Source organism: Pezoporus flaviventris, unplaced genomic scaffold (genome assembly GCF_033815535.1).
Source record: "Pezoporus flaviventris isolate CSIRO_AGI_PZ_B2104156 unplaced genomic scaffold, CSIRO_AGI_Pfla_v1 ptg000066l, whole genome shotgun sequence".
Classification (NCBI taxonomy): Eukaryota; Metazoa; Chordata; class Aves; order Psittaciformes; family Psittacidae; genus Pezoporus; species Pezoporus flaviventris.
In genome coordinates this window covers 6,425,703-6,451,971 of record NW_026892614.1, presented here as the reverse complement: position 1 = coordinate 6,451,971, position 26,269 = coordinate 6,425,703, and the positions used below count along the sequence as shown (strand labels likewise).

The 26,269-nt window shown below is 38.2% G+C and overlaps 1 protein-coding gene across 5 annotated transcripts in view; it reads left to right on the top strand.

The window, feature by feature from the left end:
• Positions 1–26,269, top strand: part of PRKD3 (protein kinase D3) — a 37,883-nt gene that overhangs the window by 7,984 nt on the left and 3,630 nt on the right. For 3 of the 5 annotated variants that reach the window (XM_061471083.1, XM_061471081.1, XM_061471080.1), the window contains 14 exons: positions 5,149–5,287; positions 6,981–7,112; positions 7,800–7,957; positions 9,338–9,527; positions 12,125–12,202; positions 13,601–13,784; positions 15,346–15,469; positions 17,948–18,025; positions 19,584–19,860; positions 22,872–22,924; positions 23,749–23,821; positions 24,642–24,748; positions 25,319–25,480; positions 25,908–26,006. In XM_061471083.1, coding sequence (XP_061327067.1) covers positions 5,149–5,287; positions 6,981–7,112; positions 7,800–7,957; positions 9,338–9,527; positions 12,125–12,202; positions 13,601–13,784; positions 15,346–15,469; positions 17,948–18,025; positions 19,584–19,860; positions 22,872–22,924; positions 23,749–23,821; positions 24,642–24,748; positions 25,319–25,480; positions 25,908–26,006 — 1,854 coding nt within the window. Of the gene's footprint in view, positions 1–5,148; positions 5,288–6,980; positions 7,113–7,171; positions 7,464–7,799; positions 7,958–9,337; positions 9,528–12,124; positions 12,203–13,600; positions 13,785–15,345; positions 15,470–17,947; positions 18,026–19,583; positions 19,861–22,871; positions 22,925–23,748; positions 23,822–24,641; positions 24,749–25,318; positions 25,481–25,907; positions 26,007–26,269 lie in introns of those variants that run through there. The other 2 variants (XM_061471084.1, XM_061471085.1) reach the window with 2 other exon arrangements.

Here is a 26,269-nt window from a genome sequence, read left to right as displayed (position 1 = left end):
TGAATGTGATCCTGTCAATATGTGTGCACTTTTTTGATAGTCCTGCCGTATTATTTTAATTAGACAAGGTGGGATTTCATTTTCCATAGTTGGAATATGACTGAGATCCTTGGATTGTTTGACAAACCAGCCAGTTTCCCTTAAAAATTGAATACACCGGGGCAGAGGGGGAAGGAAGATTAGATATGATCAAATATTTTGTTTTGATAATCAGGGGAAAAAAGCCTGAAATGAAGAACATGCAAATACATCTGTAGAATTTTCTAACCAAGTGACAATTAAATGTATTATTTGTATACCTAAGAACTCAAGTTTTAATGTGGCTGAATTAAGTAGTTTGGATAGCTAGCTAGAAGGGGGACAAATTTATTTTAAAGTACTTTAAGGTGTCACATTGTGCAAAGACCAAAAACATGTGAAATGAGTATGAGCTGTCTTCCAAAAGTTTGGGCACTGTCATGGTAATGGCTGTCTAACTAAATTGTGGCAAAGGTGTTGACTTGAAGCTTCATATGATTTCTCAAGTGTTAGCAGATGTTTTACTAATAAAATACTGAGAAGAGAGTCATATTACAAAGTTCATGTTACAGTCTGGCAGTATTACAGATCTCTACAACTCTTGCAGTAGCAGCTTAATTTGGTGTAATTAATAGATAACAGTAGTGCAGCTCTCCTTTGGGGTTTTTCTCTAGGTTGAGCTTGTAGTTCACTGTACGTACTTTTGAACGTGTCTAAAACTGTGGTTTGTGTTCATCCGCCGTGTGCTCAAATCTATTTTTCCTTTTGTTGGTCTGCCTTCTTGGTTTTTCATCTGCTTTCTTCTTATGGGCTAAGTAAGCCAGCAGAGTAATGGAGAGTTGAGGCACAAAAAGGAAACGTGTCTGTGAGAAGGTGGGAGCTGGGGAGTAGAAGGGGCATGGATGTGGTATGTGTTGAGCAGGTTAGCATTTCCAGCAGGGTATTAGGTTTGTATGCTGGAAAAGAACTAGCCAAGCAGTAGTCCAAGTATGTCTGTACTGAGGCATTTGGTGAGGGAAAGATCTCATGTAATGTGTTTGAAGCTAATTCTCTGTGTGATAATGTGATTTGGCATATTATTCTAAAGAGTGGGAGTGAATAGCTGGGTAGGGATGCAGGGTAATAGATTGGAGTGATTTCAGTGAACGAAGAGACTTTCCAGGGTAATGGCTGTTTTGTACCATTAGACTTTGGAATTAGCTTTCAGTGGTTTGAAGCATTTGTTTTGAGTTAGGATGGGTCATGAGATATTGGACCTTGAAACAATATCCTCCTACGCCTTTCCCTAGTGTGAGTTTTTGGCGACTGGTCCAGAACTTTGTAAAGTAAGTCCTGGAACTTGAAGGAGAGGGATTTTGCAGTTTCTGCCAAGATAGAAAGAAGCCTCAGTTGTATTTTGCTCCAGCAATACTGGCCGCTGTGTATTGAGTTCTTTTGGGTAAAAAGAACAGTGTAATGCACTATCCATTAAAACTAGACATGCTGTAATACTTACAGTATAAGCAGTCTAGGTAACACCAATTGGTTTTCCTCAGTGTAACTGCAGTAATGCTCTAGTAGTTTCACTTGTGTAAGTGCAAGGGGTTGCCTACATTCTTTACCTAGGTAGTTGATACTGGTGTACCAGAGATTCATTTTGGCACAGTCTGTTACATAAGTAGACTTCCCGCAAGTGATTTCCTGTATTTAGATGCTCTTTTGGAGCTGTTAACACTGGGAACAATCTCTATTTTGCTTTTAGGAAATATAGTAATACTGGGATTAGCCATTTATATGTTCTGAGTCACTGTGCACATACTTTGGGTTTTTATGCAGGCAAGTAATAGCTGTATAATCCCATAAAATGAAACAGTCTAAAAAAAATTCTGCTCTGAGTTTTGTTTTCAAGTTTACGTTATGAGCTCTTAACGCTTCAGAGGAGCTGGACAGCGTTCTTCCTTAACAGCTTCATGTAACTGAGCATAAGGAAGGCTGTAAAAGCTGTACTTTGCCGCTGTACAAGAGAGAAAAATTTGGTAGTGTACAACTTGAACATAGTTTAAGCTTTGCGTAAAAATTCTGTTAAAAGATACCACTTGACAATCGATGAGGTTATTGTTGGCCAGCAGTCTGCACATAGCCTTCTGGCTAAGGTGCTAGCAAGGAATGCTGTATTCCCGTATGTGCTGGGGAGCGGAAGAGTGAGCAGGGCGCTACAGTGTGTGAGGAGCCAAGCTGCCTGCACAGCTCCCCCATGGAAGCCTGGCGAAGTGCCTTAGACACAGGCTGTGACGGGCCACCTGCAGCTCATCAGGGCCGGCCGTGTGGAGGGCAGCCAGCCGGTGCTTCCAGTGCCCGGGGCACTGGACTCCAGTGGGGGCAGAGCAGAGTCTGAGCTGAAGTGTGCGGAAAGGAGTGGTCAGACAGCCATCTTTCTGTTGGGGTCTGTGCTTTAATCACAGGGGAATCTTGGGGTGAAGTGTGTGTGGAAGGGTGGGACTTGTTCATCAGACTTGAAAAGTTTAGTTAGGGATGACTGAATCCAACAGCCTCCTGGCAGAGACAAGGCTGCAACAGCTCCATACCCAGGTCCAATCAGCAGCAAGACTGACCATGTATTCCTAGCAGGCACGGGCACTTGGATACCGATGTACAACTTGGATACAGGTCTGCAATACATACATATGGACACAAAGGTCAACACAGGCAGACACACAGCACTCGCATTAATGCAGCGCCCGTGGTCTCATACTGTACCTTCCTCTGGTGGTTCAGGTTGAAGCTTGGTTAGTGGAAAGACACACAAACAAACCCCCCAACAGAAAAACACCACCACCAAAAAAGTGGATGCCCCCAGCAGCCGGGCTCAGGTACTGTCAGGCCCAGTAGGTGCTGCTTCATCTTGATCTTTCTAGTTGCACCTTAGTTGAATATCCAGTTGGCACCTGGATATTCAAGCTCTTGATTTTACTCACTCCAATTGCTGGCACCGTTGACACCACGTGGGTCCTGTGGTCTGGCTCCAGTTTGCTGGAACTCAGACCTCCCCCCCCGGTACATGCACATGTGCTCAGAATGAGAACCCATTCTCCAGGAAAATACCTAGAAATGGAATTTAATGAAAAGATAGGCGAGATGGTGCTGATCAGGCACAGGGCATGGCCAGCCAATTGTTCTGACGAGAACAGTCTTTCAGGAGGTTAACCATTTTTAGTTGCCAAAATTAATGGTATGTTTAAGACATTTTAATAAGTCCAAGATTTTTACATTAGAATGGATAAATGCACATGTAAAATGCATATGGTTGTGGTATTTAAAGTAAGTACTTCTTGGTATGTGATTATGTGACCTCTGGTTACTGGGATGGGGAATTATGTGTAGGGATGTTCTGGCAGCTCCATGATAGGTTTATGGTCTCTGAGACTGGAAAAAAGAGAAACAAAGACACATCCAACGAGAGAGACTTAGAGACTTAAACCTGTGAAATACCTTAGAGGTTCCTTAAAATCTGTGGTAAGTGGTTCTGTAAACTTGATACAGCGGATGTGTATACTGGAACATAATATGATAAGAGTTCTTACAGGTAATTCCAGGTGACCTAATGAATTTTAAGCAATAGGATTTTATTGTATAAAGGTTTAAAAAGCATCTGGTTTAGGGGACTGTAATGATACTGTCATATCTTTGCTGTCATGGCTACTGTGCAGAGTATATAAGAGTGTCAGATTTAAGTAGGGAACCTAAGAGTGAGCTGGGAGACAGAGGAAGTAGCCTGCTGCTTTGGCATCAGCCCAGTGCATCAGTTTCTTTCTGCTGTGGATAAAATATCTACTGGTGTCAGTACAATTTCATCAGGTCTGTCTTCTCCTTTTGCATGGCTTAAATGGCACAAGTTCTGCCACTCTTCGTGATTGTCCATGCAGGTTTTCTTTTTTCCAGAGCATGGGGATTCTTCAGCATTATGTGTAATGTAAATGTGTAGGGTGTGCACACCAGAGAAAACCAACTTAGTATTTTGGATAAAGTTGCTACCGGAAAGAGGAAATTGTTTTCTCTCTGAATGGGAAGGGAGTGTGAAAACAATGGGTGTGACTGATACCTTCCTTATGTCTTTGATTTGGTAGAAACAAGTCTTTGACTACCTTAGTTAAGGACAATTAATATACCACAAGCTTCATGCAGTTTAGACCCTGCTACTTAATCGACTGTGTAAGATCTAAATTACCGAAGTGTAGTTTGTCACCTAATTAAATGAAAATTTGTGGTGTGCTTTTCCATATTTTTCCCCATATTCTTCCTGTGCGTGTTCCCACTATGAGTTTTGTTTTAAGCAAAAAGGCCAAAGGAGCTGTTTGATTCCTACTCATTCCTCTGAGAGTCTATTTCTTCTCTTTTTTTCCCTCTATGAACTGTTTGCTTTAAACTTTTCATTTTATGAAGTTTTACTCACACTTGACAATATTTTGAAGAGTGGGGAAAATACAGTCTGAGAAAGCTATTCTCAGTGTAGTATACAGGGAAATGGTGTGTTACTTAGCTTATCTATTCCCTGTGTGGATTTGCAGAATTATTTTCTGTCCATGCATGGAATCAAGTTTTCCTTTTCTTGCATCTTACATCATGTGGATGTAAACTGTTGTAGAACAATGACATGGAGCCTCTTTTGGCTTGTCTCTCAAGAATAGTGTGGCAGGTGCTGGTGGAATGTCTCAAGCTGAATACCTGCCTGACCAGAATGTCTGAAATAAACCTTACAGGTGCTGGTGTGTGAGTTAGATCTGCTTTGGTTTTCACATGCCAGACTGATTATGCAGGTCTGAGAGAAAACCCAAAGAAACAGAAACTCTCACATTTTTTCTTTTCAGGTTTGAAAAAAGTGTCACTTTTGGTTGGGGGGGGAAGGGAAGAAGTTGGTATTGATTTGGTTTACAGGTTTTGTTTTGGTGTGGGTTATTTCTCAGTTTTTGTTTGTTTGTTTTCTTTATGCTACATTTCAGTGCAGAAAATGTTTCAGTTCCTCAAAAATAAACAGATCAGTTTTGTTTTCATGGAACACTTAAAGATCTCAAGTTCTGTAGCTGTTACTAGAAACATTTATGGATAGGATTATCGGACAGCATGTGTTAATTTAGAGTTTGCTTTCTATTGCAGTTCCCAGAGTGTGGTTTCTTTGGCATGTATGACAAAATTCTCCTTTTCCGCCATGACCTGAACTCTGATAATATTTTGCAACGAATTACATCAGCAGAAGAGATACACGAGGGAGATCTTGTTGAGGTTGTGCTCTCTGGTAGGTATTGTTGTAATAGTGAACAGTACTTTATTCAACAGGTAATATGAAACAGAACTTTATGGAACACGATTATCATGCCTTGAGGTCTTTGACTTGAATCTCTTACTGGATGACTGTTTTGGGTTAAAGGTTTCCAAGAAAATACAAATGGTACTGATGCCTGAGTACTGAGTTTTGTTAGTTTCATTGTCATGTTTTAATCTTCAGATTTATTATTATAAATAAATCTGAATTATTAGATTTATAATTATATAAGTTTATTATTGTAATTGTTGAAGCTGAAATGCAGGTAGGATTCAGAATTTGCTATTTCAACCCTGTCATTTGCTTTCTTTTGCTTGGATCTATCTTTATTCTGTAGCTTTTGCCATTGACGGCTTATACTTCTAAAAGGCTTCACAGAAATGTAGTTGCTGAATCATACCTGTAAGGACAGACTCTTAAGGGTTACTGTAGTACTTAAAAACAGTTTCTTCTAAACAATAAAGTCCTTAGAGTGGTAGTATTAACCTGCAGTACTCCTCAATAACGAGGACACCCCTCCTCCCCCCAAATCCTAACTGATATGAATCGTATGTGTTTCATCAGTACTATGTCAAATTCAGCCAAAAGCCAGCTGTGAATAAAAGCTGAACTAGCATCAAGCTGTTCTTTCAGACTTTGAGGATGAAGTGCCAAACTGAGGTTATGTTTTAGAAAGAGACATCTCTTGGCTGTTGTGGGATTAGATTTGAAAATTGGATCAATAATGTGTGATTTCCAGAGCTGTGAGGCTGAGATCCTTCTCTTCATTTCAGGACCTACTGTTCTAGCATGTCAAGGATGATCGACCAAGTTGATCATCTTCGTTTGAGCTTTGCATTGCTTCTGGTGAATGGCATATTTGGAAAATTTTTTGTGTGTGTCTCTTTTTGACAGTCTCTGACTGTTTCCTTATAAACAGACCACCAGAAAATAAGCTGCTTTGAAGACGGAAATCCCTTTCAGTAGGGTTTTAAAACTGAGACATGGGAATCTGAAGTGTTAGTGCATATTTGGTCAAAGCATAGCATTTAGTCATAGATGGCGATAGTTACCTTGCTATCAGGGCAAGGTAACATTAATGTAAAATACAGCAATTTTTTTTTTCTTCAATTTACATTCAAAAGGAACAGGAAAAAATTAAGTATATCTGTGCTTAAGAAAAAGAGCGTTACTAACGAAACTTCCAGTGTTACATGGAAACTATCTACAGTTCTGTTTTGATAGACGAAGGTCAATCTAACTAGCTTTTATTGAAAAAGTCCTTTAGAAGATAAAAATCTAATAATCTGTAGAACTGTCCCTTATTTGAAAGTTGTAGGTTACAAAACAGCTTGAAAATTAAGTTGCTTTTTCAAATGTTGTTGGTTTTAGCAATGTCTGTTGTATTCACCTTCTCAAGTTAGTGAAGTTTTCAGCATTGTGACTCATACTGTTGATTAGTTGTGGCCATTAGCCTACCAACCCCAACAGATTTTTTCCTCAATAAAGGTTACTGAAAACTGTGGAATCTTCTAAAAGCATATTTAAATGGTGTACAGTAAAATGCTATTGTCTAAACAGCTCGTTAGTGTTCTTTGAATGTGCTGTTTTTAAAACAACATATTCTTTCCGTAAATCCTTGTTGATCCTGTGGCAAGAACCATAACTTACTGCAATTTTTTAAAAGCTTTGGCTACAGTTGAAGATTTCCAGATTCGTCCTCATGCACTTTATGTGCATTCCTACAAGGCTCCTACTTTTTGTGACTACTGTGGAGAGATGCTTTGGGGTTTGGTACGACAAGGCTTAAAATGTGAAGGTAAGTCTGTGATTCTTAGTGTGTTTTTGTGTATGTGTGTCTGTATAGGATGAGGAAAAAGAAAGTGTATCATGTTTGATATGTTAGCACCTGATAAATGTGTTATTTTAGAGTTTGAAGGGGTCACACATCAGAATACTGAGTTCTCATCCTGGCATTAGTGCAAGCCTTGTGTGACCCTGGGCAAAAGACTTAAGAAGTGTTCTCGTTTCCTACTTGAAAGAAATAGCTAGCTTATGAGTGTGTTCTTTGCACAAGGAGCACATACTTTGAAGAGACTCCTGAAGGGGAATTCCTTTCCTTTTGGCCTTTATCCAGCTGGCTGTGGAGCAGTCTGCAGCCTGCTGACAGGTACTGATGCTGTCTGCTCACTGGCTTCTCCTTGGCCTTGTGCTCTGAAGAGAAAAGCTGGTGAAAGCTGCATGGTGGAGGGAAAAGCTGCTTTGGAGTCTTCGATCTGTTCCTGTAGCTGGGCTTACTGAGGACCAGTGTTGTAGCAAGTGGTGCAGAAAAAACTCTTTCTGTGAAGCACAAGAACGCTAAAGAGAGTTTAACAGAATAATCTATTTCTGCCTTTTCCATTTTTCTGGATCATCTTTTTAACTGCTTTATCAAAATATCAATACTAATTTTGTTACTTTGAATGCTGAGAGGGTTTCTTTTTGTCTAAAATAACTTCTCTTTAAGGTTGTGGGTTAAACTACCATAAGCGATGTGCCTTCAAGATTCCAAATAACTGCAGTGGAGTGAGAAAGAGGCGTCTGTCTAACGTGTCTTTACCAGGAGCAGGGCTTTCAGTTCCAAGACCAGCACAAGCTGAATACACATCCTCTGCCTCTGAAGAAGTATGTAATGTGAAAGGGGAAACAGTTTCTGGTTTTAAACCCTTAAACCTCTGGGGAACTAGATAGTGTTGCAAGTGGCTCATAATGGGTACCAGGGAGTTGAGCTTAACCATTATGATTTGGTTTAGTTTGCTTGTTAAATCTGTTAAGTCTTAACCTGTGGCACTTACTGATAACTATTATTACTGTGAGAAATGAAATGGGAAGTAAGTTATAACTTTTATGTATAATTTTGTTATTAGTCTGTCACTCGTAGTTATATGAACTCTGAGGAATTTAGTTTCAGGAATGATAAAACATCCTGCCTTCTTTGTAATACAGATTCATTCTGTAATTATGGTATCAGTACAAGATAGTTACTTGTCTAAAGCAGTACAAATTGTAAGCTTTTATGCTTGGAGACTAGAGTGAGTTCCTGATATGCTGTTATGCTTTTCAGAGAGTTAGTCTAAAAAACCCAAAGCCCTATCAGGGAGGGTGTAGGGAATGAAGGGCTTACAGCATAAAATCATCCATAATAGTTCTTTGTTATAATGGTTATGATGATTGCTGAGAGGTTATTGATTATACTGCAACTATATTTGGATTGTAAGACAGGACAGGCAGTGATTAGATCCATTTGTTTCATTGCTGTTTTTATGGGGGGGTAAAAGCAGTGCTTTAGGCACTTAGTCTTTCCTACTTACCTAATTCTAATACTTTACAGTATAACAATTCTTACCACAGTTTAAAATATAAATTATATAGATTGTCTAGTTCAAGAACGTATTTTTTAGTTATAGGCTATGAAGTCTAGTCTTGAGTCATGAAAAGTACTGAATTCTGAATTTTGTAACTGCTGGTAAGATTTATTCAGTGATCATAGAATTGTAACCTTTTCTCCTATCCCAGAATTTATGATTTCTGCATGTGTGTTTAGTACCTCTTTGCCACCTCTTTCTTACCTGATTTTGAATACTTGGCTTGGATGGTCAGTGATATATTATCCTATTTGTGGTTCATCTTTCAGCAGTCTTAAAATGCTTTAGGTCAGTAGCTCTTCCCTTGTCCACTCATGTACTGACTCCATCATAGAAGGCTATTAGGTTGGTGAGGCAGGAGTTGCCCTTGGTAAAGCCATGCTGGCTGTCTTAAATCACTCCACTGTCCTCTATATGTGTAACATAGCTCCCTGGAGACTCTTTTCCACGATCTTCCCAGGCACAGAGATGAGACTGACAGGTCAGTAGTTCCAGGGGTCCTCCTTTCCCCTCTTTTTAAAAATGGGTGCTATGTATGCCTTTTTCCAGACACCAGGGACTTCACCTACTGCCATGACTTTTCAAAGTCATGACAATAGAACAGTTTTGGTGCAAATCATGTATATCTTCTTTGTTCCAGCGCTGCTGCCCAGAACCTAGTAAGAGGATTCCCTCCTGGAGTGGCCGTCCCATCTGGATGGAGAAGATGGTGCTGTGCAGAGTGAAGGTTCCGCACACCTTTGCTGTTCATTCTTACACTCGTCCAACCATATGCCAGTATTGCAAACGGCTGCTCAAGGGTCTTTTCCGCCAAGGAATGCAGTGTAAAGGTAAATCTGTTTTTCTGCTGCAGCAACAAGTTTCAGTGTATTTAAAATTGATTCCAGCTTCTGTTTTCATTGCCAGAAGGATGCATACTGTGAAATAGGGCAGTATAGTTTTTGGAAAAACTGTGTATTTTTGAGAGGATGACAGCAGCCCTCATTTCAGTAGCCTGTGCATTGGACGTTTTTCTGAAAAATAAGATTTAATCACAAGTAGTTTGGGAATACCTTAATTGTAAAAGGATAATCCTAAATTAATAAAAATGGGAAATACCTCCCTTTGTTCAATATCTTCCAGACTCGTCACTAAAGAATTTGTAAATTTTCATTATGTTATTCTGGTACAGAATACTGGTTATTATCATTTGGAAAAATTTTCCAAAATTTTTTTTCAGGTGCCTTTCCTGAGCTAGCTTAGGCTTCATCAGCTGCATGGGGTTTATTTGTTAAGATACATGACTTCAGTTCTCAGACTTCCATGCAGTTCCCAGGGCATAAGTATGACATTGTGACATTTTCCAGCTGTTTATTGCTGGGTAGTGCAAATCTGTCAGCTTTGGTTTAGGAAAGAAGACTGTAGTCATGAATCATAAACAGTATGGAAAGGACTTTCCATTTCTCTCATGTGAATTAGTCACATGTGAGTACCAAAAGGCAACATTTTAAAAGAGATAACTGAATGCATTTTCAGTTTCCTTAAGTAAAGGAGAGCAAAAATTGTAAGCTTACAGCTGTGTTAATTTTCTTTTTACTAAAAATACTGCTGTCTCAAGTAAAGAAGTAGTTTTATCTTTCATTTCTGGTTTTATTAATTTGCAGTCTTTGTCGTCTGTTTGAAGGCAGCATCCTGAACTGTTTTGATTTTTTTTTTTTTTTTTTTTTTCCTGTCACTGTGTCTCTTGGATATATGCAATACATAAATAATGAAGCCTGAAAAAGGTGTTTTGCAGTTTTAGAACATAGTTAACACATAGATGCTACTGACCATATGCAGTGACTGTATATGCAGCCAAACAAATGGGGCTACCACATCAATTTCAAGGAAGTGAATGATGTTGGGTAAAATTAACATTTATGTATGGAAAACAAGCTGAGAGAAATGTTATATATACACAGAGGACAGAAATACTAATAGGCCTTGGTCTGTGTGGTATGATCCTATATGTATTTTTACTATATCAGGGATAGATATTAAACAATGAAAATATTTTCATACCACTTTCTCCTGCAGGTTCTTAAGGTTTCACACCGACTTTTTTGTGCACATTCACAAATCTGCAGCGTCATGGGTCTTTCATAAGTACCGTGTTCCTGAGTACCTGTAACAGCCCTGGATTTCTTGAATTCATCCAAGCATCTGCTTGGACTTTCTGGGATGCTAAAGCTGTATTTGTGGTAATAAATTAAAATGGGCTCAGCACCATTCCTGGACCTGGACACTGAGGTCAACTGGGACAAAATGACCCATGCTCATGAGCAAGTTCTCTTTGTATTCCAGCCTGGGTGGTTGTATGCAGACTGCCTGTTGGAACAATTTCATGGAGTGCTCCGATATAAATCAGAACTAGACCTGGGAACTGTTTGGGACTGTGCTAATGCTGTGGACCAAAAGTATGCTAGTTATGGACTAGCATACTAGTTATGGACTATATGCTAGTATGTGGACCAAAAGTCTGGGAATGTTTCTAACTGTTTACTAGACTACTTGCAATCCCAAGAATATTTTTAGGTGTAGTTTAATTTGTTAGGATTGACTTGCTCTTAGTCTGGGGAGATACTGATATTTTTCTTGTCTGGGCTGAAAAGGAAAGCACAGTGAACTTTCCTTGGATAGCAGAAAGGGGCTAAACTGTCAGATTGAAAACAGTTGTGGGGACAGTAGGGAGTTTTGAGATTGATGATGCTGATACTGAGTTGAAAGTTATGGTGATACTGCTAATAGAGGAAATTCTTGTTAAATATGCCTAATGTTATATGCTGGACTTTGTTAAGTAGGCTGCATCTGATGCCTCAGATGCAGAAATGGCACACATCCAGGTTAAATTCCATCTTCTCATCAGGCCAGATCTGGGCACAACATTATTCTGTCTGTCTTTATGTCAGCAGGCAGAAATGGAGCTTCAGTGTTCAGCCTGTCTGAATGATAGGGGATTTACTGCACAGCATATTTGCTCTGTGATGCAGGTGTGTGATCCTAGAGGCTCTGATAGCTGAAAGTCTAAGGTGGCAGGTGAGGAAACATGGTAGAGATGAGACATTTGAATCACAGCAGTGGAAAAAAGGATGTGGAACAAATGAGAGGATGGGAAAAATTACATCATAATGGCAAAAATATCCACAGAGAAAGCTGGAAAAGTAGAAAACTTGTGTACTGGAAGGGGAAGTGCTGACGCAATGAATAGTGGTGGGGCAAATCAACATATGACATCAGGACAAGAATGTTAATTTCCTTCTAGAGGTGACCTCATTGGTGCTGTCTTCAGTTACATACAAACGTATAAAACTGAGCTGAAGTTTGTAATGGAAGTAGTGAATGTTAGAATGTTAGTGGCTGAGTAGGAGTGAGGTTCTGGTATCATAATCTTATTTATCTTCTATTTTAGATTGCAGATTCAACTGTCACAAACGCTGTGCATCTAAAGTGCCTAAAGACTGTCTTGGAGAGGTGATTTTTAACGGAGGTAAGATGAGAAACATGGTTTCAAATACTGACAGATCTTTGGAGGTCTAACAAGATGCATTACCTTTTGGCTTTCTCATCTTTGAATATTTTACATATTTTTGCTTTATCTTCCCAGTTTCTTCACCTGAGATAACTGATCTGGTTTTATTAAAAACAGTTAAAAAACAGTTGTAAAACTTATACTCTGGTGACTTCAGTTTTATTTCATCAGCCTTGGCAAGCGCAGTGTGCTTTGCCTGAGGTTGCTCAAAGAAATAAACAAGAAGCTTTCTCAGCATTGAAAAAATAATCATCTGTTGTGATTAGTCTGCTCATTGTTCACCATGAAATGTATTTGTAAATGTTATTACCTGAAGACTAGTACCGTTTTTTATGACTTTCCCACATCAATGATCTTTAGTGGCCAGAGTTAGCCCAGCAGTTTCTGAGGTAAAGGAGAAAGGAAAAAACCGTGGGTCTGTTGCCATTGCACAGCATGTTCCATCCATTCGTGCCTCCATTTTCCAGCCCCAAGGCTCTTGCCTAGGTTTTTGGTTGTTGGCCAGCATGTTGTTGCTTCAGCCTACTTTCAGCACCCTTGTGATGGTGCTAAGGCACGTAGTTTGGGAACTATGATTTCATATAATTCTTCTGTGGACATAAGGAGTCTTTTTACTTATTTATTTATTTATTGATTGTTCTTTCTCCCACCCTTCAATTGAGCTCTCTTCAGGCCTAAATAATAATAATAATAATAATAATAATAAAGGCTAAAAAGGGCTATAGATTAAGGTATTTCTAAATGGTATGTCTTAATTCGTAATTTTACACAGTGCAAGTCATAAAGCTTTTAGAAACATTAAACTTCTGCCAGCAGAAAGTCAGATGTGAATAAGATCTGTTCTGCTTTTCTCTTTTTTCTGTAATACCACAACCCCTCTTTTCTCTCTTGCTTTTGCTATTATGGGCTACAAAAGCAAGAACAGAGTTGGGTTTCTGTTGATGGAGAATTTCATTCTCACAGGAGTAATCCTCTGGGTCATCGCTAGCCAGTGAAAGGTTACTTTGTACTGATTACTTGTGGAACAGAATTACTTAGTGAGTTTAGACCTTAAGCTTTTTACTCTGTTTCTTTCAATATGTTTCTTGTTTTAGTTGCGTCTCTGTTACCTTGGCATTTAGCAAAACCAAATTGATAATGTTCAGTAGCCTATTTTGCACTTCCCTCATGTAGTGAGAACTAGAGGATTTTTTATATTCTGATTTTACTTTTATGTTTACTTGCATAAATATGAACTGAAGACACTGAGGAAGAAATCGGGGGTGGCGTGTGGTGGAGTTGTATTTGGGTATGGTGGTTTGGGTTTTTTTTAAACTGTATACTTGAAAGAATATCTGAATTCTGTGTTGTTTCCAGAACCTGCTAGCCCAGGGCAGGACTTGGACATGCCAATGGAAGTTGATAGCAGTGAATTGAACAGTGATGGTAGTCGAGGTCTAGATGATGCTGAGGAGCCCTCTCCACCAGAGGACAAGATCTTCTTTATGGATCCATCTGACCTTGATGCAGACAAAGATGAAGAAGCTGTCAAAACCATCAGGTAAGTCATAAGGTGGATTTCTTTGCTCTGGATGTACTTTCCTCAATAATGTGAGTAAAACATTTTTGATCAGCCAACTTGCATTGCTTAAAGTGTTTTTTTCTTTTCTTTCTTTTTTTTTTTTAATACTTAAACATTTCAGAAAGTTATTCTGTCTCAAGAAAATTGAAACATAAAAATTACCATAATATAATCTCTTTTAATTGAAAAGGTGCTGTGAAATGGCTGTTACCAAAGAGGTAAAACAATGTTATCAAAACATGGTAAAACTTACAGTTTAACATGGCTGACATTACTTAGATCTTTGTGACTTCATCCTAATTTAGTTACTGTTATACATCTGCTGATTTAGAAGGAATTACTTGAGATACTTTTAGATATTCACATCATAATCTGTATTAGTTTAGGCAGAAGTTTGCTTTATCTTGAATGTGTTTTTTCTGAAGTCTTCTATCTGAAGGTGTTATGTAGTTCCTTTAATCGCTGTTCCGTAGCTCCTTTAATCAGGTTTGCTCTTTTTACTTTCTGTATTCTGAATAGCGTCATCCTGATTTTTCTTATGTTATTCTTAACATAAGAACAGTTCTATTAGATGCAAACTAAAGGTCACGGTACCTCTGGACTTAACATTCAAATATGTGAGGAAGAACATATAGTGATACCTTCCCAACTTTAAGTGATTTATAGGTCAAGGACTTCCTGCGTTGGAAGTAGCAGCTTTTTTGCGTTCCACCTCTGGGTAGGATTTTTCCATTTATTTCTAATTGGATTTGAAGCAGTTAAATTTTTTAGCAAGTAGAGCATCCTGTGGCATCTACAGTTACATTGTAGAATTACACTATATAGTATATATTCTGTATACTAGAATTACACAGAATGCTGTGTTAAAGCATCCTTACGTTTTTTGTTTTGAATCTGAGATTTCATTTACAAATGTTTCTGTTAGTGCCACATGTAGGAGCTCTGGTGTAAAGCAGGTAACTTAGTGGTTGACTCCATCTTCAGTGCTTTTAAAAAATGTATGTTTAAGTAGTGTCTGTCAGAATATTGAAGATTGTCAATTCTTGTCTGCAGAACAGTTACCATCCCTGAGCAGTGATAGAATTTTCTAGTGCAGCTGTGATTTGAATTAACACACCCCTGTTAATATTTTCATAACTAGAAGGTATGCTTAGGGACATTCATTAGTGTAATAAAAATATTAAGAAGTAGCAGTCAGCTTAGAAAAGAGAAAATAATAGTGATGCTGATGTTCACTATATTTTTATGCTGGTTTTAGACTAGCAGTCTCAACTAATTGTTTTGAGAGATGGTTTCCGTAGGTGTCCTCATTCCAGTGTGTTTCTTCCATGTTCTGTAGATAATTTATGTACTGCAACACTTGTGCTAGGAGAGATAGTGGGAACTCTGATACCTTACCAGTTTCAGCTATGAATAAAATTTGTATGGGAAGAAAAGGTGCCTGTTCCTGAAAATAATGGTCTAAATGTGTAGTACTAGTATAATTGCAGTACTGTTGTAATTCGTTTGTTAAATGTTAACTGTTCTATCTTTTTTTTAGTCCTTCAACAAGCAATAATATTCCACTCATGAGAGTTGTACAGTCGATCAAGCACACAAAGAGGAAGAGCAGTACAATGGTGAAGGAAGGGTGGATGGTCCACTATACTAGTAGAGACAATCTGGTCAGTGGCTTTAATTTCTTCCTAAATTAAGTTAGATTATTTTTTTTAAACCAGTGTATTTTACTTATCTTAATTAGATATTTTGGTTTACAGTATCATTTGAAAGAACTATTAACTATTGACACTAATATTCTAATGATCTAGGTGTCTGTAAATATTTATGTGTAGATATGAGGGCCCTTCATTCTCCCATCAATTTGCTGTATCTAAAAGTAAGCACTATTGAACACACCCTACTCTCCAGAAACTCACTACTCCTCTTGATGTTACTGGTATAAAGAATTGTGGCTTGACTCTGTCCTTAGCTATTCAGGCATCCTCCAAAGAGACTACATTGTTTGTTTCCAGTGCTACGAGTAATCATCTCTTAATTGAACCTTCTTAGGCAAGCTCCTTGGGTTTATGTATTGGGAAGGAAAATAAGGAAGAATAACTGGGTTCCTTAGAGTTGTCTGATAGGAGAGAATGGATCCTCTCATCTTTTAGTAGATGAATGAAAAGGATGAAGTCAAGACACTTCCAGATCTCATGCAGCAGTGTGTTATACTGAGACTTCATGAAAGGCAGCATAAATACTTTTGCATTCTTTGTGTTTACACAGGAGTCCAATTGAAGGGGACTACAAGAATTTATAGAAGAAAAGTTAATTTAAGTTATCCTAAAGTCAAGCTGATGAGTGACACTAGTCAGCTGAGGCTACTGTAGTATTTTTGTTTTTTGTGATTATCAACTAAACAGACCACTGTCGTCTGTCAGAAACTGCCTTAAAAAATATCTTTGAAATACAGTTTTGTAATACCTGGATGTATTTATCACAAACAAAAATAAGTATCTAGTGTATTTCAGATGACATTCCAGCTAAGGCTACTTAACAGACACAGTAATCGGCTAGCTATGGAAAAACTAAGGCCAGGTAGCAGGCGAAGACACATAGTTCTGAAGTATTCATGGCAGGCGTGGTACTCCTCTCTGGTTTAATCTTTCAGTACAGCCAGTACTTTCTTCCATGAATGTTTTTAAACCTCTTCATGGAACAGTGGTCAGATTGTACACCTTAGCTTAGTTTGTTTTTATTCTGCTGTCAGCCTGGCTGCTACCTAGATGACATCTACCGAGAAGGCCATGCAAATAAAGTGAAGTATTCTGCCCCAAAGCAAGGTATTGTCAGCTAAGCAAGATTTCATAGAGCTCCCTAATGGGAAGAGACTTCTGTGTTAGGCATTACGATATCAGCTATTTCCCTTGACCCCTCTGTTCTCAGCAATGTCAGACTGTTTTCTGTACCTGAACAGGTTGGGCTTTCTGTCAGTTCCAGAAAGGTTCATTTTAACAGCAGTATCTGTATTCTTGCTCATCCTGGGTAACAAGATATTCCACCCTTTATAATGAGAAGTTTCTGTATTATCATCCATATTGTTTTCCTCACCCTGAGCCCATCCTTTCTGCCCATAGGCAGATTTTGAATCACCGAGGGAGTTACAACGTGTTCCTTGATTTTTTTCCCTCCTCTAAAGTCTTTCCTGATTCATGATTTTATAAAGAGTATATATGTCCAAGAGACCGGTTCATCCTTACATCTTTACCCATCTTCCATTCAGTGCTGGCTGGGAATTCCATTTAGTTAAATCCATTCATGACGTAGCTTTCTTTGTGTGGCTGCTACAGGTAGACCTAGCTTCCCCATGATTGAAGGTGTTAAAGCTCTGCTGTATTATGTTTTAAACTTTTGCATCCTAAGCCAGAATGAGGGTCTTGGGTTTTTGTCACGGAAACATAAAAATGGGTTTAATAAGTGAGCATGGGGCAAGCAAAGTAAGTTAGACTCATACAGTCATACATACTAAAAGCTTGCTTCTTCTGCTTAAAATTACAAGACAGTTATGTGCAATCTGTATCTCATTTTGATGCAGATGTTTCTTATTGGTGGAGACTTTCAGAAGATGGCTGTTCAGTCTGTCTTGAGTTTTATTTTTCTCCCCCCCCCCCCAATACTTTGTCCACTTGAATCTCACAGTCTGTCTTGCTTGTGGGCTCTTGACATTCTTGAACTCTGTGTTGACAAAAGAATTAAGGACTTGTTAGGCTTGTTCAGTCCTTTGAACCCTTATGATGTTGGTGTGAGGGCTCAGAGGGAGGAAGCATGACTCCCAACAATTGTTACTAAATTAAAATGCTTCAGATTCAGGGAGCATATTACCTAGAGTGAAACCCATGTAGGTGAGTGTTTTTCCTGTGTGAGATAGCTGCTGTTAGATAAGCGATATTTAAGTGATATATAACACTGCTATTACTGTCAGGTAAGTGATACTTTGTTCTGGTTTGCGGAAATAACTTTTGAGCTTCTTTTTTGTGTATCTAGTCATGTAGATTTATGTTAATTGATGATGTTAGTAATTTTAAGCATTTCTTATTTAAATAATCAGGTAATCAAAGCCATACCAATTTATTTCTTACATTATTGTACTGTGTGTTTTGTAGAGAAAAAGACATTACTGGAGACTGGACAGCAAATGCCTCACGCTGTTTCAGAATGAATCAGGCACAAAATATTACAAGGTAATGAATGCTGAGTAATAATTATGTTGCACAGTGTTTTGCTGATCTAAAATCTACTTCTGAGCAGTATAAGTATTTTCTTAATTTCCTCATCTTTTTTAATCAAAACTGACCAGGTTAATTGTTGGCCAAACTTTGTGAGAAGGATCAGAACCAATTCTGAAAAGTTGCTTGCAGCTCTCCTTATGTCTCTCTTTACATTTTACATGTACTGTTCTGAATTACCTAGCAAATTAAACCTTCTTTACGATTACCAGAGAATCTGTTTGGCTGCCAGTCTAATGAAAGCTAGGGTTTTTGCATTCTATATAGAAGTAGTGACTGGAAGTTTGCATGCTTATGTATTTCATTTGATCTCAAAATTAAATTATTCCAACTGTACAACTGAAACTTGAAAGCAAGATTTGGAGGAAAATTTAGTGTGCAGCCTGGCATTATATACATGAAGCTTAGCAATTATTTTAGTGTATTGTTGATATAACAGTGTGTTCAATGGTGGAATATTTAGAAAATGTGTTTGAATGTATAAACAGGATTTTTCCCTTTCTTGTCTTACACCTTTAGGTGGGGGTCCAAATCTTGAGCTTCTTCCTTTATAAGACCAAGCCTTTTCTCTGTACACCCAGCTAAACTTGCCCAGATCCTTTTCATCCCTATCTTGACCAATGCAGTCTCTTCTTCTCAGACCTCTCTGATAACTTGTATTGCCCTGTGCATTCAAAACACAGCTGGTAAAATATGTTCCTTGCTTGTTGCTCTGTTATGTCACTGCTTCTAGTCCTTTGACTTGCCCGTTTGCACCCCTCTTTTTAACTGCTTAAATCTCAGGTTATTTGTCTTTGCTGTTAGAATAATTCAGGTTTTTGCCCTTACATTTATTTGTTCTTCATCTTAATCGCCTGTTGTCTCTTATCACACTAATGCCAGCCCTGTGTTCACCTACTGTTCCCTACTCTTGCAAGTGATATGTACCTGTACACCTTCCTATGTATGTGGAATGTCCTCCTCCAGCTAGTGTGAACTTGCAACCATTTCTTCCTTCAGATCTGTTCTCTAGTACTGCTTATACTATGATCTTAAACTGACAGGGCTGAAGAGTCAGAAATTGTTAATATCTGTATGAAAGAGATTATTTACCCAAAATGATTCAGATAAGTGAAGCAGTGCTTATTGACTAGCTTATATAACTGCATCATCTTCTTAATGTTGTCTTGTTTCACTTTTCCCCTGTCGTCTTCTCTAGCTAAGCTGCATAAACTACAAGGGGGAAAATGGTCATTCTGTACTTGTGCATCATTTGTGTATGGTTGTGGGATGTCTCACGCATGTATCAAGATTGCTGTGCTGGGGCTGGAAGTCTCTCTAGGCTTGTAGAGAGGAATTCAGAAAGCTGTGGGTGGGCAATGGTCATGCGTAGTTTATGACATTAGTTACGATGCTTGGTGTTTGGTATTTTGATGTATTTTATTTCTTTGCAAGCACTTTAAGTTTTGAATACCAGTATATAAAAATAGTATGTGCATTTTCATTTTTTTTAACCTTTAATATTTTTCTTCAGGAGATTCCACTTTCAGAAATTCTCCAGGTGACTCAGCCTCGAGATTTTTCAAACGTGGTGCAGGGCAGCAACCCCTACTGTTTTGAGATCATCACTGACACCATGGTGTACTTTGTTGGCGAAAACAATGGCAGCAGTCATCACAGTCCTGTTCTTGCTGCCACCGGAGTTGGACTTGACGTAGCTCAGGGCTGGGAGAAAGCCATTCGTCAGGCTTTGATGCCAGTCACTCCTCAAGCTAGCGTTTGCACTGCTGCAGGACAAGGAAAAGATCACAGTAAGCAGGCAGACAAGGCACTATCATTCATATTCTGAAGCTGTTAATAGTAAAGATTCCTTTCAGGAAAGGTCTCATTTAGAGTGAAGTATTTCTGTCTGTCCTCTGCTGAATTGTGTCCATAATTTCCCACAGGTTTCTAAAAAGTGACCCTCAGGTTTGTGGAGAGTGGGCAACTCCTTCAATCTGTTGTAGCAGGTAGTAATAGTTAGGAATCGGATTTACCAACATGAGTGCGTATTGCAGAGCTTTATTGTAGGAGCAGTAAGATCTCACATGTAGTTGCTGGACGTAAAAAGGGACCTTAGTTTAGATATTTTTAATATACTTGCATAATATATTCAGATCATATACTCTGAAAACTAAATTTGGATATTTTTTGATGTTATCCTGTATGTATATTAAAGCTGTGAGATGTCAGTAACTGAGAAGAAAAGGAGTAAGTGATAAAATGTAAATACCACCAGTGCTGGAAAGGACTATTGCTGAGCTGTGGGTAGAGATAAAAAGTGCCCTGTTCTTTTTACGCATCTGCCCTCTGTTTCTTTCTCTGACATAGGATCAGATTCATTATCAAGACTCCACTAAACTGTATCTTGTGTTCTTTCTCTTCAAACATCTTGTTCCTTGTGACGACATTAATTCACATTCTGTATTGAGATTTATGTTTTCATTCTTTAGTTTCCTCTTATCTTTCAGCTACTCCTTAATCTTCTTTTAGTGAAGTTCTTTTTTTGCGGGAGATTGTGAGATTAGTTTCTCTGTCTCTGATGTCTGGCTACTCTGCACCAGCAATGGTTAAGAACATGTAACCACTAGTGTTAGGTAAAGGCACTTTCTGAAAATGATGCAACTGTGGTCTGAAATGGTAAGCTATGAAAGCCAGTACTGGTATCTGTATTCAGTTACAGTGAAGAAACATACCTGTAAGATGGTACCTCACGACTGGCCTTATACGTATGTAAAATGCTACTTTCAATATAAAATTCTTAGTTCCAAATATATATACACCAAAGTTCACTTTGTCTTCTAGAACTGGAGGCTTATTGTTGCTGAGACTTGCAAAGTTGCTTTTCCCAAATTGGTATTTTTTCAGATGTAAATAATAACATTTTTATATTAAAACTTGGCAGTTGTAGGAAATAGAGCTGCAAGGGTAGGTATGGTGAATGGAGTATTTTGAAGTATTTAGAAGCGTTTAGGATTCTAGGAGTAGAAGTAACCACCATGAGTTGTGGAGTGGCATTCACATATCCTTATACAACTCAGGTTGGTTTTTAAACTCTAAAAAGCCCACAAAATACCCCTTCATCCCTCTTCTTTGTACACATTACAAGGCATCAAAAGTTTCCAAGAGTCTGAGAAAACTAGACTTCTAGTTAAAAAAATCCAAAGCCGCAGAAGCCTGTAATACGGTCTTCTGAATGACAAGACCGAAAGAGGAGGGAGGTATTGCTACTGCTTGAAATGCTTGCAGCAGCATCAGGGAATTTATAGTGTTGAAATGTCCACAAAACACTAGCTTATCACTTTATACCACAGTCTGTCCAGAAAGTGGCTAGAAAGGAGGATGCTCTTCCAGTCTGACCCAAGGGAAGGAGTCCTTTCTGACCTTGTGCTTGGGGGTTGAGGTGGGATGTTTCTGAGCTGAAATGAGAGAAGATTAGTAAGATGTTACTTGGTATAGATTATGTATTGAATCTGGCGTTACTGAGGTCTTCAGAAGTGTCTGTTTTTCAGCCATTGCTCTTAGCATTGCAGACGATTTATTTGAAAGTAGTAACTCAGACTCTACCTACCAGATATTTTGTATGCTGTAGCCATCTGTGGAGAAGGGTTCAGTGTGTTCTCTTCAAACATTTTCAAAAAACTGTTTGTGTTGACCTTAGTAACTTTTTTGTCTACCACCTTTCTTGGTTTTGCTTGTGTTCTGTACTGTTACTCCCATGCAGACTTGGCTATAGTCAATAATCAGTAGACATATGCAAGTCTGTAATTCCAGTTCATATTTCAGCTATGAAGGGTGTCTTTAAGAACTCATATTTATTCCTATCTTGAGGCTCTAAATTCATTCTCTGAGGTAAAGCACAGGTGGCAAAAGTCAGATACAGACATTTTCTTTGTTCTCTGAAATTGTGGTTATTAAATCTCATGGTTCTTCATAAGGCTAATGAAAACTTTTTCAAAGGGCTAGTAAATATGTAGTATATCTTCTTTCCACCTTGTAGGTGCATTTGGAAGTGAAAGGAAAGAGGTGTTTTCTGCCTGCCTTGACATATCTCTTCTTGTCTGTGCATCTTAATGTCATTCCTGTAATGAAAATTTCTTGTCAAAATTTGCTGAAGGCTGAAAAATTCTTTATCTCATGCTTTTACTTGCAAATTACACTTCTGAGATGTGCTCTTATATTCCAAAGACTCGTATGCTTCTATAGTTTATCCATGAAACAAAGATTGTTTATATTATGGGTTTTACTGCTTTTTTAATTATCAGGCCTTCTTGCCTTGCTTGATTTGTTTCCTTTTCTCATGCATTAATTCTGCATCTTCTGATGCCAAAGGAAATTAATAACCATGTGTTCATTTGACTATAAGGTATCTGCCTGGTCTGCTTTCCTGTATTTTTCTATATTACTATTGGAAATTCTTAGTAGTTTAATGAACTCCGATACAATTGCCACATTACTGTTGCTTTTGGATCATCAGCTCTCTGTTGTGTACACACTCATTCTACTCTTTCTATTATCAGTGGTATGACAAAAAATAGTCAAATAATTCCAGCAGAACTCCTAGGGTTATTTATCTAATCAATCCATGAAATCCATGATCCAGGATATGATGTTTCTGCAGAACATCAATAAAAATTGTTTCATCATGACTGGTTTAGAAGTCAGTAAATGGTTGGGGATTTTTGGTTTGGTTTTAGTTTGGGGTTTTTTCCCCCCCCCTTTTTACTAAAAAAAGCCTCTGCCCTTCCTACTTACTTACTCAGTTGTGTCTTCTTTATTGCAGAAGAGTTATCTTTAAGCATCTCTGTTTCAAATTGCCAGGTCCAAGAGAATGTGGTGAGTATGTGCATTGTATAATAATGGTGTTTATTTCGTAGAATCACAGAATGGTTTGGGTTGGAAGGGGCCTCAAAGATCATCTGGTTGCAACCCCTCTGCCATGGGCAGGGACACCTTCCACTAGAGCAGGTTGCTCAAAGCCCCATCCAGCCTGGCCTTGAACACTGCCAGGGATGGGGCAGACACAACTTCTCTGGACAACGTGTTTCAGTGTATCACCATCCTCATACTAAAGAATTTTCTTATAGTATTGAATCTAAATCTACCCTCTCTCAGCTTAATGCCACTACCTCTTGTCCTGTCCTACATGCTGTTGTAAAAAGTCCCGCTCTAGATTTCTTGTAGGCCCCTTTAGGTACAGAAAGCTGCTGTAAGGTCTCCCCTGAGGTTTCTCTTCTCCAGGCTGAGCAAGGCCAGCTCTCTCAGTCTGTCTTCATAGGAGAAGTGCTCTAGCCTGGATCACCTTTGTTAATACCTGGGTATTACGAAGTACTTAGTAGTAACAGCGTCCAGATGAGAAATCAACACCAGGGTATTCTAGCTAACGAAGTCTGTATTAAATATGGAAGTAATCTACTTACCTGGCACAACTGATATTTGACTGTCCCCACTTAACAGTGCCGCTAAGTGGATCCTCTTCAGGAAAAGTTTGTTGTGTTTTTCCACTCCGTTAAGGGGAATGGTGGCACCCTTTACAGAGCTTGATTAATGTCAAATGTAAATACAGCTTAACCAGTACTTGTATGCTATATATGTACTAATAAGCTTGTGAACATTTTGACTACTCCTGGTATTTGTGATTTCTCTTTTTCATGCATTAGGATATCAGCTCTGTGTATCAAATATTTGCTGATGAAGTGCTGGGATCTGGTCAGTTTGGTATTGTATATGGAGGTAAAGTACATTTGATTCCATTAAGCATTTACTGAGCTAGAATGTCTATTAAAATTTCTCTTTTCTTATTTCTAGCTGTACCTAGATTGTCCAGGTGAAGTTTATCATGTTAGAAGTTTTGTTTGGATCATGTTACCTTGTCTCTGTGCAGTTTTTATGTAGTGTTTCTTACAATTCATTTTTTTGCATTTAGAGTTTTGCATTGGCATAAAAATCATTTCGGCATATGCATTGCATTTTGACCACAGTTAAATACAGAGCAGTCTGTATTCTGCATTTAGCCTTTGTGGTTTTGCTTGTTTGTTTTTAATTGCAAATTCTAACTGTTGTCTGTATTACACAGTATTAGAAGTCATCCATTTAAGGAGGCTGTCAATTATACATGGTTTTTAATGACATCTGAGAAATGAGGCCACAAGCAATTAGAAAAATACATATTTTAATTTGTGGTTTGGCTGTTTATGCAAGTATTATAGACATATTTTATGCAAACAGTTTAGCTTCAAATTTCTGTCAGCAGGAGAAAGTAGAGGGAGAAATTCTTTACCTTAACTTGGGTTTAAAATGTAGTTTTATCACTTTCAGTTATTAAAAAATTCTGTTGCAATGTATAGCTTATTTAGAGTAGTCACAAAAAGAATAAATGCTAGACATGAATCAGCACATTTTTTTTTCTTCCTGTATTTTTTGGTCCCATGTGTCAAATTTCAAGTGTGGAGAAAACCACAGATCATAAATCTGGAAAGAAAGAAAAAAAAAGTGCTAACTGATGGTTTAAAAATGGTAACCTTTTGATGGCTGACATTGGTTTTCTGTTTAGGAAAACATAGGAAGACTGGAAGAGATGTGGCTATCAAAATCATTGACAAGATGAGGTTTCCAACTAAACAGGAAAGTCAGCTTCGTAATGAAGTAGCCATTCTCCAGGTACAAAAGTGGTTTTGGATCACATTGGAGTTCTCTCAGATAAGCCATTTACAATATTTTGTAATGTGTGTATGTGCTCTGAATTGATTTGTTTAATCTGCATATGTGATTTCTGAGTCTTTTTATAAGAGGGAATCTTAGAAGAGCAGGAATTCCTGAGTATTTGGTACAGTTGATAACTTGGGGGTGGTATCTATCCCCTATAGGGGATCCACTGAGGGAGGTGTGTACTCAGGTAACAGGAAATTCTGTGTTACTTTTTTTGCTGTCTTCCACTACTGGCTCCTCAATCTGAGTGTTATTTTTGTATGTTTTGTATTCAAGCTGCTAAGTATATCAACCGTAAATTTATAATTTTGGATCAGATTAATCTTAACTGGCATGTTTCAGGGGTTGATGTTGGTTTCAAGCTACTTTCTTGCCTCAGACATTTTGTTGGTTTGGGTTTTTTGGTTTGTTTGTTGCTAACTCTCCGCTTGGCTGCTTTTTGATTTGTGGTACAGCATGTCTGTGTAATCCGGCATATTTCATACCATTTTGTTTTAGTGATATACCTATACTGTATTTTAGAATTTGCACCACCCTGGGATTGTGAACCTGGAATGTATGTTTGAAACGCCAGAACGGGTCTTTGTTGTGATGGAAAAGCTGCATGGGGATATGCTAGAGATGATTCTTTCCAGTGAGAAAAGTCGACTTCCAGAAAGAATAACTAAGTTCATGGTCACTCAGGTTGGTAGCCAGTCTCTCTACTTCAGTACATGTGTCTTTTCTAATTATGTGAGAATGGAGTTTGGAGAAGGGGGTTTCTGCACTCTTATTTAAAAGAGCATAGAGGGCTGCACATCTACGGAAAGTGGAGTAAACATGGAAAGAATTTGGCTGTTAATTATGTTAAATTTATTTGCTCTTCTTTCCCAACACATAACATTAGGAGCATCCAAAGATGCATGTTAAAACAGTAAGCATTCAGAAAGACGGGGTTGGGAAAGCAAAATAAACCCCATCAGTACCAACTCCTGTTAGGCTTGCGTAGTATATTACATGGGTTAATTCTCGAAGACTATGTTGATAAAAATGACTGTATTGGTTAGTGTTTGTGGCTTTTGACACTTGTGATCTGCTTAAATAGTTCTGAAAATGTTCTTTCTTCTTGCAGATACTTGTTGCTTTGAGGAATTTACACTTCAAGAACATTGTGCACTGTGATTTAAAACCAGAAAATGTACTACTAGCATCAGCAGAGCCATTCCCTCAAGTGAGTGAAGATTAAAAAATACTTTTCATCACTTTTCACTGTTGTGGGATTTTTTTTTTGTTGTTGTTTTGTTTTTTGGTTTTTTTTTGTTTGTTTAGGTTTTTTTAAGAAATACAGAATTTGCAGTTTAAAAAGTTACCTCTCGTGGGATTGATCAACTGATTTAGTGTAGAATTACTTGAATTAGATGTACTATAGTTGTCTTTTTTTTCCTTCCAACTCTTAGCCTAGCTTTATGCTCAGTGGTCTGTTTCAGTTTCTTT